Here is a 14,452-nt window from a genome sequence, read left to right as displayed (position 1 = left end):
CCTAAAACAATAAAACACACAGACAACAACTAAGTACTAGACTTATGGACCTTGGTCTCAAAGAGGATTTTATGAACTTGACCCCAGAGCCAAGTAAAAACAAAAATAAATAAATGGGACTAATTCAAACTAAAAAGCTTCTAAACAACAAAAGAAGCCATCAACAAAACAAAAAGGCAACAGTCAGAGGGGAGAAGATGTCTGCAAACAATACTTCCAATAAGGGGTTAATACCCAAAATATATAAAGAACTCATACAACTAACCAAAACAAACAAACCCAATCCTATTAAAAAGTGGGCAGAGGACCTAAAGAGACACCCCTCCCAAGAAGCCATGCTCAAATGGCTAACAGATATATGAAAAGATGCTCGGGTTCACTAGCGATAAGGAGAATGCAAATCAACACCCCAATGAGATACACATCACACTTGTTAGAATGACTATTATCAATAAGACAAGAAATACCAAGTGCTGGAGAGGTTGTGAAGAAAAATGAACCCTCATCCATTGCTGGTGGAAATATTAATTGGTACAGGCACTATGGAAAAACAGCATAGATGTTTCCCAAAAAATTAAGAATAGGGTTACCATATGACCCAGCAAACTCTCTCTGGTTATCTTCCTAAAACACTTGAAAATACTGATTCATAAATATATATGTACCCCTATGTTCACTGCAGCAGTATAGGTGGTAGCCAAGTCATGGAAACAACCGAAATACCCTGCAAGGGGTAATTACTCAGCCATAAGAAAGGATGAAATACTGCCATTTGTGACAACATGGATGTATCATGCTAAGTGAAATAAGTCAGAAAAGGACAAGAAACATTTGATTTCATGCATTTTGGGGATATAAAACAAAAAGAAATGAACAAACAAAACAAACACACACACTCATAAACACAGACAGTAGGCGGGTGGTTAGCAAAATGGAAAGGGGGTGAGGGGAGGATGAAGAGAGCAAAAGGAGTCAGATATACAGTGACAACGGGAGGCTAGACTCTGGATGGTGAGCACACAATGCTGTGTGTGTGTGTCGGCAGCCGTCCGTCTCGAGAGACGATGGTGTAGCTTCTTAAGTGTCTATCTGCACCGCCGAGAATGGCTGTGCAGTCCGACTCGGGAGTGACACGGTATCTGTCTCCTCCCGTGTTGAATCGACATCTTGCGATGACGCTGGAGTGTCCTCTCCAGTGAAGCTGAAGCTACAGAGCCTGGGCAGGGTGATATGGAGGGTCTGCTGTTGCCCATGCAGCAGACCCCCCCCTCTCTTCGCAGCTGAAGGATCCAAGGGAAAGACGGAGTCAATACAGCTTGGCTTCAGGTGCGCCGCAGGAGTTGCCGGTGTTGACTACAGCGTCAAACCGCCTTAGGGACTCCGGCTCCGGATTTTCTGTCGGGGTTTACTCCCTTAGCCTTTCCCCTGAAGAGGTATGCCGCAAGGCAGCAGAGGTTTTTTGGAGTCAGAGTTTTCCTTCTCTGATGTGCCCTGACTGGAAGATCGAACCAGCGACACTTAGCTCGCAGGCCGACGCTCAATCCACTGAGCCAAACCAATGCATACGGATAATGTATTATAGAATTGCACACTTGAAACTTGTATGCTATTAACCAATATCACCCTATAAATTTAATTTTTAAAAATGTGAGAAATATAACTATAAAACTTCTTTAAAGACAACAGAGTAAACTATTTTAATGATGCCAGGGTAGCCACATATAAAACCTAAAGAAATTCTACTCACCGAAAAACACTATTCGGCTCAAAGACCTAAATTTAAGCGCTAAAACTATAAAGCCAGTAGAAGAAAATACAGGTACAGGAAGGAAGTGGTTCAAAATGGAGATGAAGGAGGATCCTAAGCTCACCACCTCCCATGGACACACTGAATCTACAGCTACATATAAAACAATCTCCTCTGCAAAAGACCTGAAAATTAACCAAGCAACTATTTCACAACAGGCAAACAAGGAAAACGCCATGTCAAAGCGGAAGCGCCAGAGTGAAGAATAAAGAGGAGTGGAGAGCTCATGGATGGAGAGGGAGAAGGCACTATGGTGGCAAAAGAGACCGGGTTACTGAGTGCTTTGTTCAAATGGCTGAGAATCATGAGAAGCCAAGAAGCCGAACACAGAGAAAACAAATGGGTCAAATAACCGGAAGTGTTAGGAGGGAAAAATGGGGGTAAGGGGCACAAACAGGTGAATAGAAGAGAATTTTAGACATGAAAATGTTAATGACACATGGAAAATAAAGCTTGTGCCTACAAAACCAAAACCAAAGGTATAAATCTTTGTAACCTTGGACTATGCCATGGTTTCTTAGGTAGGACATAAGTAACAAAAGATAAAATAAATCTGACCTCATCACAATATAAAACTTTTTGGCCCTGATGAGACCCCACACCGCTCAGCTATTACCTGGAACAGCAGTCATTTGTTTCCATCCCCCTTCTCTCCCACCGCCCCCCTTTAACCCATTAAATACACTGATTAAGTACATGAATTCCCAACGGGTTTCTATACACTTCTGACTTTTCTAGGCAGTTCCTTCTGTTTTCCATGCCCTGGGATCACACTGTTTTATCTATTGGGGCTTAACATTACTTTTTAACACCTGGTAGAGCCTGCCCTGCTTAGCACTCACACACTATTTTTCGAATTTTTAGAAGTTTTTCTATTGTTGAACCTTTTCTTTTCTTTTTTTTTTCTGAAGTAAAGTTTCTGGCCCCAAAATAAAAATTTAGAGCCATTTATATATAAAAGATCCAATGGACATGGACATGAGCCCACTTAGGTTCCAAAACTAAAGGTCAACAAAGACAGTCACTTTGAAGTGGATAATGATGAAAATGAGCACCAGTCATCTTTAGGAATGGTCAGTTTAGGGGCTACTGCAAAGGATGGATTGCACGTTGTTGAAGAAAAGGCAGTGACTTAGGAAGGTTGTCCAATTTAAATAACACTGGCAACTGAAACCATCTGGAGAGCGAATGCTTCCCTTAGGGGCTTGGAAATAACACCACCTGTGGTCTCAATGTGGCCCAGGGCCTGTGCATGCTCCTGGACAAGCACTTAGTAGCTGTGGAGGAATATGCAGAATTGGGAGATGAAGAGGAGGAGGATGTGAAATTCCCGCGTACATCTGGAAAGTGATATCTGCCCCTAGAAGTGGTAGCAAGGTACCACAGAAAAAAAGTAAAACTTAACGATGAAGATAATGAGGAGTATAATGAGAAGAAAGCTGAAGAAAAACCTCCAGTAAAAAAATCTATACACGATAACTCCACCTCAAAGATCAGAAATATCAAACTAGAATGAAAAAGACTGAAAAAGCAGGAAAAACTTCAGAAACACCGAAAGGACCTAGCTCTGTAGATGACATTAAATAAAAAATTCAGGCAAACTGTGAAAACCCACATTGAACAGTCCTGGTAAATTGAACCCAAAAATGAGAGAGAGGGAAAGGAGGAACAAATAAAGGTCATGCTAAATATCATAAACAATCCACACTGAAATCTCCAATTTAAGTATTAATCTCTTTTCTGATCTGCCATCCACCCACACTCCCTCAAGGATAGAAGCAATCTCACTCTTAACACTCAAATAAAAACCTTGTACATGAATGTTACAGAAGTAGTTTCCATAACAGCTAAAAAGTGAACACAACCCCAATGTCCATCAACTAATGAACGAATAAAGAAAACACGGTATATCCGTGCAATAAAATATTCTTCAGCCATAAAAAGAAATGAAGCGCTGACACAAGGTACAGCATGGATGAATACTGAAAACATGCTTAAATGAAAGAAGCCAGACATCGAATGTCATGTATTACGTGATTCCATTTATCTGAACTGTGCAGAATACATAAATCCATACAGACCAAGGGATTAGTGGTTGCCAGGGGCAGGGGAAGGGGGAGTAGAGAGTAACTGCTAACAGATATATGGTTACTTTTCCAAGTGATAAAAGTGTCACGGAATTACATAGTGGTGATAAGTTGGACAACTTTATGACTATATTAAAAACCACCGCATTGTATACTTTAAGAGGGTTACTGTAATAGCATGTAAAATTTTAATCTCAAAAAATATCACACCTCCCAAAAAAAGCAAAATGACAAGCCACAAAATAGAAGTTTTCTGCTATGTACATAAATGACAAGAGACTTTAGGAAATACTAGAAATAAGAAAATGACTCAAAAAATCCCCATAAAGAACACAAATAGCCCTGACTGGTGTGGCTCAGTGGGTTGGGTGTCCTCCCACAAACCAAAAGGCTGCCAGACCAATCACACGCCTGTGCTGTGGGCCAGGTCCCCAGTTGGGGGAATGTGAGAGGAAGCCAATATTTCTCTCACACATTGATGTTTTCCACCCTCTCCTTCTCCCTCCCATACCCTCTCTCTAAAAATATAAACAAAATCTTTAAAAAAAAGAAAGGGGGGGGGGACACAAATAAACCATAAACAATTAAAAATAATCTCTAGCTCATTCCTGATGAGGGAAGTGCAAATTAAAACCACAGTAAGAACTATTTCATATACAACTGAAAAAAATTATAAAATGAAGGCAAGGCTATACTGGAACCTGTACATGCTGCCAGCGGCAATGTAAAATGGCACTGCCGTTTTAGCAAATTTGGTATTATCTAGTATACTCAAAGCTATGCATAACCTCTGGCCAAGCAATGGCCATTCCTGGGCATATGTCCTAGAAAATCTGTTTACATGTGAAGCAAAAAATATAGCACCACTGTATGAAACAGCAACAAATTAGAAACAACCCATCCAGAAAGATCAAAAATAGAATGTTGAAATTGTGGAAAACTCATTATCTTCTTTAAGGAACATATATTCACTGTTAGAATATATTAAGCAATTAAATCCAACACTTACTTGCTTCTTTTTCAGTTTAAGGATCTGCTGCTCTACTTTTGCAATTTCTCGATCTACACGATCCATACTCTGTATTAACTCTTCTTTTGAAAGTTTTGAAGGTGAAGCATTTTGATCATCTCCACATGGCTGCCCAGAGATTGGAGAGGATGGAGCTTCATGTTTGCCTCCAAATGCTGCTTCCTTTAGAGAAGAAAATCAAGAACAAGAATTTATTCTTCACTAATAGCCAATGTTAATGTCAAGATTCTTTTAACTGAAAAAGTCAATTTAAAAATGTCAACCAATGGTCACTGGCACCAATTCAACACCAACAGGAATCCCCAATTCAGGGTGTAGTGAAAAAGAAACCTTTATTCTGTCAAATATTCAGTGCAAACAGCTCAACAAGTGCTCCCGAGTGGCTATGAAATGAAACAGTTCTGCTGTGAGGATGCCCTGGGGCCAGGCCTTCGCAGCTAGGCAGATCTGCTCATGCATGGTTCTGAGTCCAAGCTCTAGCAGGGGAGCAAGGCCTTCAGTGGAAAATGCACTGTCCAAGCTAGAAGGGAGCTTGCTTATATAGACAGAAGTCCCCAACTGGTCCATCCTCATGCAAATGAAGACTCCGAATCCTCACACTTTGACTGGTCCAAACGCACTGTTCTGATTGGTCAGAATACAGTTGCTGTGATTGGTTGGAGTTGCACAGCTCTGACTGGATGGGGAAAACCTCAGTCCTACTGGTTGAAATAGAACTCCAGGAACTCCTTCATAAGGGCTGGCTCAGAGGGCAGGAACCCAGTGCAAGCAGGCGGTTCAGCGCAGAGGCAGGGAGTTCAGCAGAGGGGCACCTTCACAAAGTGCAGTTTACATGGAGGCCCCTGTGCAAAAACTGCTTCTAGGCTCTGGTTTTTGTTGTCGTTGTTGTTTTGAGCTGTATTAGCCACCAGGAGCCCTTCTTAGGTGTCTTTTTTTCCATCCAGGGTACACAAAAACACAGCAGAGCCATGCGTGCTATTTCTCTATATGGTAGTCCTATAGAAGTAATTTTTATACACACACAACCCCCATTGATGTTTATACCACTTTTATAATGTAGACATATAATTCATTATTTCAAAGACCCCAAAAACTATACAGAATGAGGTGGCAGGCTGACTGACCTACCTTCTGTATAACAATGCTGAGCCTATACAGAGTTTCTGGGGAAATAATGCAATCATGACAAAGGAAGATAGCAATTTCTCAGCCATTGTCTTGCAATGGTTCTTCAAAAGATCAGACTATGTAGGCTGGAAAATAATATAAAGTCCAGGTAAAAATCTGTGTGCCCACCCAACTTAACAACTATAGAGTTCCTACCAAAACATTTTCAGGATTTTGAAGGGCTAATACTGAGGTACAGAAGTTAGAGACATGACCTAGGAACTTTTGTTGCTACTATCACCCAGGCCTACCCTTATGAAGCGCAACTAACCCTGCCCACACTACGGCACATATAACATCTCTTTAACCAAATCATCACATTCCACCTCAAAATCAGCAGAGAACTATAGCAGAATAAAAGCCCCTCTACACACACTCTCACACACACCCCCGTCTAAGGTAAAGATGTAAGCAATACTGCAAAGCAGACGAATTTCAGATTAAGGTACTAGCTTTCGTTAGGCTACAAGAAGTCTAGAATAAGCACCGTTCATAGGACTATAACTGTTCTAATTCTGAGAAAAATGCCATTGGTATTTTAATGGAGATTGCACTGAATCTGTATATTGTTTTAGGTAATAAAGACATTTTAACAATAGTAACTTTTCCAATCCATGTGTAAGGTATCTCTCCATTCGTTTATTCTTCAGTTTCTTTCTTCAATATCTTAAAGAGTTTTCAGAATACAGATCTTTCACCCTTTTGGTTTAATTTATTCCTAGACACTTTATGCTTTTTGATAACTTGTAACTGGTGTATAGAAACACAAGATTTCTGTATATTAATTCAGTATCCAGCAACTTTAATGAAGTCAATTTTTAGTTCTAACAGTTTTTTGGTGGAGTCTTTAGGGTTTTCTATATATGATATCATGTCATCTGCAAATAATAAGGGTTTTACTTCTTTCTTCTGGATTTGGACACCTTTCATTTATTTCTGTCCAACTGCTGTGGCTAGGACTTCCAATACTATGCTGAATAGAAGTGCTAATAGTGAGCACTCTTGTCTTGTTCCTGATCTTAGGGAAAGCTTTCAGCTTCTCAACACTGAACATACTAGCTGTAGGTTTGTCATACATGGCCTTTATGATGTTGTGGCTACATTCCTTCTATACCCACTTTATTGAGAATTTTTATCATAAGAGGATATTACACTTTGTCAAATGCTTTTTCTAGATCTATTGAAATGATTATACAGTTTTTATCCTTTATTTTATTAATGTGATGTATCACACTGATTAATTGTTAAATGTTGAACCATCCTTATATTCCTATGAATAAGCTTTTAAGATCTCTTTCTGCTAAAAATTCCATAACTAGATATTACATTTATGATAACATATTCAGTCAGGGAAGAAGACCTTTATTCAATATAGTCTTTCTTTTTTTAATGCTGTAAAATACTTCTTTTATACCCATAAACTATAATACAGATGTTTCATATAGTGAGCAAGATATCAAAACTCCCTGAAGCTTAGCTCATTTTTAGCTTATCACAAAGAACTTTTTCTCCCACCCAATTTATTTTGTAAATTTTCAAATTTACATAAAGTTGAAAGATGAGTATAATAGATACTTATCCTTCATATAGATTCACTAGTTAACGTTTTACTTTATTTGTTTTCTCTCTACACATTCATACACACCTAACTTCTTTTTTCTTGGCTCAACTATGTGAAAATAAATTGCAGACATTCGCTATCTATCACTGAAATCACTTTCACTGCATAAAAACTCAAAGAAAATATGTGGGTATATATCTAATATCAGAGTGGGAAGCACTATTATTCATAAAGGTAAATAAACTGTAAGAAAGATTTGATAAAAAATGGGAGAGAGAAGAGATATTAATATATGATGTGAAAGGGTTAACACTTTATTGTTGAGTTTTCAAGAATCAGCTTATTTTCTCTAAAATAAATATTTATTTAGTTCCTACAAAGTGCCAGGTTTAATGATAAGCAAGACAGACAGTGAAAAATGATGAACTGTATTTAATCCCTTCCCCTTTCTCACCCAGCCCCACAAGCCCTCTCCCTCGGACAGTTGTCAGTCTGTCCCCGAACTTATGAGTCTGCTTATATTTTGTTAGTTTATTTTGATCATTAGATTCCACGTATAAGTGAAATCATATGGTACTTGTCTTTCTCTGAGAAGTTCATTTCGTTTAGCATAATACCCTCTAGATTCATCCATGCTGTTGCAAATGGTTTAAAAAAAAAAAACCCCTCACTGACACAGACAACAACAGCATGATGATGACCAGAGGGAAGGGGGTGGGGCAGGTAGGAGACGGTAAAGGGGGTAAAGGGTGACGGAAGGAACATTGACTTGGGGTGGCGAACACACATACAATATACAGATGATGTGTTACAGAATTGTACACCTGAAACCTGTCATTTTATTAACCAATGTCACCCCAATAAAGTCAACAAGAAATAAACTCAGCAACAAAATAAGGGCATAATACACAAACATATATTTCATCAAAGGAAAACAAATAATAATAAACACAAGAGGAAAAGAGGTTTGACTTTAATAGGACTTTCTTATAAATACACATTGTTTGAAATGTCACAAAATGTAGCTACATATTAAAAGTGGTAAGGAATGAGGTTGTCTTCACTGTCAACTACTTATTACTTAATATTTAATAAATATCTTTGCTTTTCATATTGAAATAAATAAACAAACAAATAAAAGTAGTTATCTCCAAGATATAGAATTATGGGTAATTTTGTTCCTTTGTATCCTAAAGAACATTATTTTTTACATAAATTAGGAAAAAAAAGATTTTGCTTTACAAAAATTATAGGCACAGTTAAACCTTACCTAAAATGTGTCTTCTCCCATGCAGCAAGTTAATAAATTGCAACAGAATTTCAGAAAATTACTTAAAATTTAATTTAAATTTAATAGACTTATGGTACTCTTGAGTACCTCTGACCACATTTTATAGCCCAGCAAGACAGTACAAAATGCTTGAGAGTTTTTCAATAGCAATTTTTCTTTATAACAGTCCTCAGATGTTTTCATTTACCAAAAAGTGCTGACTTTAAGAAGTCTGGAACAGTAAGTGTGTGGTGTTTAGTTTTAACAAGTTTCACTTTCCCATAACACTGACATTTGGAGTGGTGTAACTGGACTTTCTTTTAGGTGTGGCACCTGAACATGGTTAAATAAACTACAGAGACCGACAATTCCACAGGGTAAGAGAACAAATATTTACCTTCTTAGCATCTGCTGAAGACCTCAACCCTTCTGGCAGCATGTGCACTAAAGGTAAGACCGCAGCACTGACACGCTGGAAATGAGAATCAACCTGTTCCAAACGTGGTCGCTTGGATTCCAGTGAATCATGATCCACTGGGGACGGGCCTGGGTGAAACTGTTCATATCCAGGTCTCCTTTCTTGAGGCCTAATACATACAAAGAAAACAAACACTTAAAACTTTTAAGTCATATACAACTTCCTGCTAATATCCCTTGTTGGACTTTGAAATCAATGAAAAAAATTACGCCTTCTTTCAAAGTGAATCCCTGCCCCTTCCTCCCCCACCTCAGAAAAACATATACCTCACTATGAAGTACTATTACATTTTTAATTCTAATAGAAAAATTTTCTTCAATTTATTTCACTTATGGCCAAAACCAATCAATGTTTCTCTCTCACACTGATGTTTCTTTTCCCTCTTTCTCTCCCCTACTCTACTCCCCCTCTCGTAAAAAAAAAATACATCTATCTATCTATCTATATATATATATATATACACACACATACACACATACACACACACACACTAAATAATTTAAAGAAAATATTTCATTGAAATGATAATCACTGGGTTTAATTTTTAAGATAGATGAAATAAACACTGAGGTCTATAAAAGTATTATACTTCAAAAATTTGAAATCTTATTCAAGACATAAAAGCCCATTATCTTCTTAAAATTCATAATGATGTCACAAAAATATAGTGGAGTAGGAAGTTTCAGGAACAAAAGAAGGATGCCTGCTTTTGCTACTTATATTCAATATAGTATTGGGGGTTGACGGAGCACTAGACAAGGAAAAAAGGGGGGCACTCAAATTGGAAAGGAAGAAGTATTTCTGTTTGCAGATGACATGATCTAAAATCTAGAAAATTGTAAATAATCCACAAAAAACTGTTAGAGCTAATAAATGAAGAACAAAATTATAAAATGCAAAATCAACATGCAAAAATCAGTTTTATTTCTATATACTAGCAATGAACAATCTGAAAATGACATTAAGAAAACAATTCCATTTATAATAACATCCAAAAGCATAGAATAGGAATAAATTAGACCAACGAGGTTCAAGACATATACTTTGAAAAACAGAAAACATTGCTGGAAGAAATCAAGAAAAATTTAAATAAATAGTAAGACATCCCATATAATGTATTGAAAGATTTAATATTGAGATGACAATACTATACAAAGCCATCTACAGAATCAATGTAATTTGTATCAAAATACCAATGGCATTTTTCTGTAGAAAGAGAAAAACCCATCATAAAATTCATATAAAATCTCAAGGGACCCCAAATAGCCGAAACAATTTTGGAAAACATATACGAAATTAGAGAACTTATACTTTGCAATTTCAAAATCTACTCCAAAGCTACAGCAATCAAGAGTGTGTATTGTCATAAGGATCGATACACAGCTCAACAGACTTGAGAGCTCAGAAATAAACTCACATCTGTAGTAAGCTTTCACAAGGGTGGCAAGACCACTGGGTGGGGGAACAATCTCTTCACTAAATGGGGCTGGGGAAAGTAGACATCCACATGCAAAAGAATTAAGTTTATCTTAACACCATAAGCAAAACATAACTCAGAATGAGGACTTAAACAGTAAGACCCAAATCTCTAAAACACCTGGCGGGGGGGGGGGGGAGGGGGCAGGGAAAAATCTTCCTGACCTTGGATTTGGCAATGAATTCCTGGATATCACACTAAAAGCCCAGGCAACAAAGAAAAAATAGATGAAACGGACTTAATCAAAAGTAAAACTTTTGTACATCAAAGGGCACTATCAAGAGAGTGAAAATCCACACAGAATGGAAGAAAATGTTTGCAAATGATATATTTGATGCTGTTTTAATATTCAGAATATATAAGGAACTCCTACAACAAAACAATAAAAAAACAAACATCCCTCCCCCAAAAAAACATGGACAAAGGATTTAAATATACAGTTCTCCAAAGAAGATACACAAATGGCCAACAAGCACAAGAAAACATGCTCATCATTATTCATCATTATGGAAATGCTAATCAAAACCACAATGTGACAGCATTTCATACCCAGGAGAGTAGCTTAAATTGTTTTTAAAAAATAATAACAAGTGTTTACAAAGATATGGAAAAACTGGAACTACATGCACTATTTGTGGGAATGTAAAATTGTGCAGCCACTCTGGAAGAGAGTTTGGCAGCTCTTCAAAAAATTAAACATAGAATTATCACATGACCTAGCAATTTCACCTAAGTACACGACCAAAAGCATTGAAAACAGGAACTCAAATAGGTATCTGTACAGCCATGTTCATAACAGCAGCATTATTCACAAAATCTAAAATGTGTAAACACCCATGTCCATTGACAGATGAATGGGCAAACAATATTTATATACATCCAGTGGATGGTTATTCAACCAGAAAAGAAATAAAGTTCTGACACATGCTACAATATAGATGAATCTCAAAAACATGCTAAGTAAAATAAGCCAAGCAAAAAATAAAAACTTCTATGATTTCATTTATATGAAATATCTGTAATAGGCAAGTTCATAGAGACAGAAAGTAGATTAGAGGTCACCAGGGACTGGGAGGAGAGGAGAATGGGGAATTATTGCTTATTGGGTAAAGAGTTTCTCTCTAGGACGCAGAGAAAGTTATGGAAATACTGGTTATGGTTGCACCACAGTGTGAATGCATTTAATTCCAATAAATTATAACACTTAAGAATAACGTGGTAGATTTTGCTATGTGTATTTTACCACAATAAAAACTCAAACCGAAATCAATTATCAGAATCAATATTATTAAAGACTAGCTTAGGAAACGGAGATCTAAAATTCTAGCATAAAATTTTATATAAGAAGATTACTACTACATGAAAAAATGATTTACACTCTTTACCAGTTTCTCTTTCAATGCACTAAACTTACTGAACTCTGACTTAATTACCCATCCTCTTAATTTATTCCAATAGCTCAGCACTCACTAAAGTCAGCAAGGACTTCCCCACACTGAAAACGAAAAAATATTTAGACACAGGCTGACCTCTCTGCTACATGTTGTACTTCACTTACTCCTTCCTCCCTCTCCTTCTGTGCTACACTGGAGCAGACTGGCCCTCACGGGGGAGGCAGCTCAGAGCTGCAAAGAAACAAATCCTTCTGCAAGCTAACAGTTCCCAAATGTTTAATTTCAAGAAAATTAAAGAACTTAAGTTTTAAACTGATCTTTTAATCTTAGATAAACATGTGATTTGGGACACAGACCTCATAAGAAATTATTTGTGAACAAGCTTTCTTGATACTTACATCAGAATAAAAAATAAGACTACATTAAATGCTGCTACCTTCATTCTATCAATAAGTAGTATTTTTAAAACAACCCCATCTACCTCATTAGACCATGGATGCATTCTCATTAAATTTTACTCTTATTTAATAAACTTGTATTTCATTTTCTTAAATGACTGTTGTTCTGCTCCGTATTATAGTAATTATAATGGGCACCAGAGTGGGTGGAAGTTACACTCACCTCCTTCCAGGAGCAAATCAGAATTACAACTAAATTATATAGAACACCACCCTGAATAACCTACCTACAAGTAGCAGAACAAAAGCCTATAACTAAGGATTTACAGAAAAGGCCACATGGATGCAAAGAGGGCTGGCTCTGCACCCATGTGCAGTGCTTGAGAATCAGGAGGGGTATCTGAGGTAAGGGTCCAACCTGAGGTAAGAGGGGTCTGAACCCCAAGTCTAGCACCCCTCCCAGAGCACCAGCACTAGGAAGAGGAGCCCACACAGCATCTGGCTGTAAATATGAGCAGAAAATCCAACAGCCAGGGTGAGACTACAAACCCAGGTGCCCTCTTAAATGGCCAATGCACAAACTGTCACTCATGGGCACTTAACCCTAGGCGTGAGCACAGGGCCGGTGGCTCGGAGCAGACGGGAGCCCTACAGGGACAAGGCTGGGTTGTGCGGCTTCAGACAGAGGGCTAGAGAAAACAGCCCCGCTGGCCGTCTGCTGAGCCTCTCTCGCACACCACCCACAGACACCGCGTTTACCGGGTGCAGCACCCCGCTCTGCACAGCACCAGCCTGGGAAGGTGCTTTAGCCCCACCCTCCTGGCTCCCTGTGGCACCACTCTGCCAAGTTCGCCCCATGTGGGGGAACCAGCTAGCTGCGGCCAGCCAGGGCCCACTGCAGGCTTTCCTGGAACCCCCCTGAAGACGCCCGACACACGGAGAGAGAGGCTGAGCGCCGTGGCTCCAGGGCAAGGGCCATTCCCCCACGCTCCTGAGCGCTTCCACTCCCTTCCCCACGGCAGAGGCCCGAGGAAACGCACTAGCCACGCAATCCAGTCTCCCTGGGGACACGCCATGCCACCCTTGCACCCTGTGAAAGAATCTGTTGGCTGTAGCCAGCGTGGGGCCAACACAGTCTTCCTTGAGAAGTTCTCGAGGAGCTCCAGGCAGCTTCGAGGGAGACACTAAGCAGAACGATTTCAGGGTGAGGGCCATTTCCCCGACCAGCACTTCCATTCCATGGCAGCAGCCTGGGAAGACGCACTAGCCCTACCCTCCCAAATACCCCAGGCCCCGCCTGTGCCTAAGTTCTCACCATGTAAAGGGGTCTGCGGGCTGCTGGCCAACTGGGCCTGTGTTGCAGTGTTTCTTCAAGGACTCTCGAGGAGATGCAGGCTGACTCAAGGGTGTGAAAGGCACACAAGGAGAGACAGATCTGCATGACTTTCTGGTGAGGACCGTAGTTCCCGCAAAAGCCAACCAGTGACACCATTCCTGTGCACAGCCCTCCCTCCACATGCCAAATCTTAATCTGTTTTAGCCTGATGGCTCTACTGGCCTCACCCTGACGTCTCCCTGAAACCCACCAGACCATAAAGGTGCTCAGGCCCCAAGCAGGTGGAGGTCTGCCTCAGTGTATCCTGAGACTTCTGCTGAATGGCCTCAGACCCAGCACTGGGGCCAGGTTAGAATCTGCAGCAACCTGGTGAACAACAATCAGCCCTTCCTGATGAGTTGAGAACCTGACCCACGCAACTCGCATGCTCCCAGAGGTGATTTCAGT

At 39.4% G+C, this 14,452-nt stretch overlaps 1 protein-coding gene across 1 annotated transcript in view; it reads right to left on the bottom strand.

Moving 5' to 3' along the window:
• NCOR1 (nuclear receptor corepressor 1) overlaps positions 1–14,452 on the bottom strand; it is a 193,612-nt gene that overhangs the window by 129,377 nt on the left and 49,783 nt on the right. Inside the window, exons 4-5 of the mRNA XM_090292316.1 lie at positions 9,320–9,509; positions 4,904–5,086 (exon numbers count right to left, since the gene is read on the bottom strand). Of these exons, the coding sequence (XP_090148442.1) occupies positions 4,904–5,086; positions 9,320–9,509 (373 nt within the window). The remainder of the gene's footprint in view (positions 1–4,903; positions 5,087–9,319; positions 9,510–14,452) is intronic.

Source organism: Furipterus horrens, unplaced genomic scaffold (assembly GCF_987537825.1).
Source record: "Furipterus horrens unplaced genomic scaffold, mFurHor1.1.pri manual_scaffold_11, whole genome shotgun sequence".
NCBI classification, from domain to species: Eukaryota; Metazoa; Chordata; class Mammalia; order Chiroptera; family Furipteridae; genus Furipterus; species Furipterus horrens.
The sequence above is the reverse complement of the archived record's forward strand: the minus strand, read 5'-3'. Positions and strand labels throughout refer to the sequence as shown.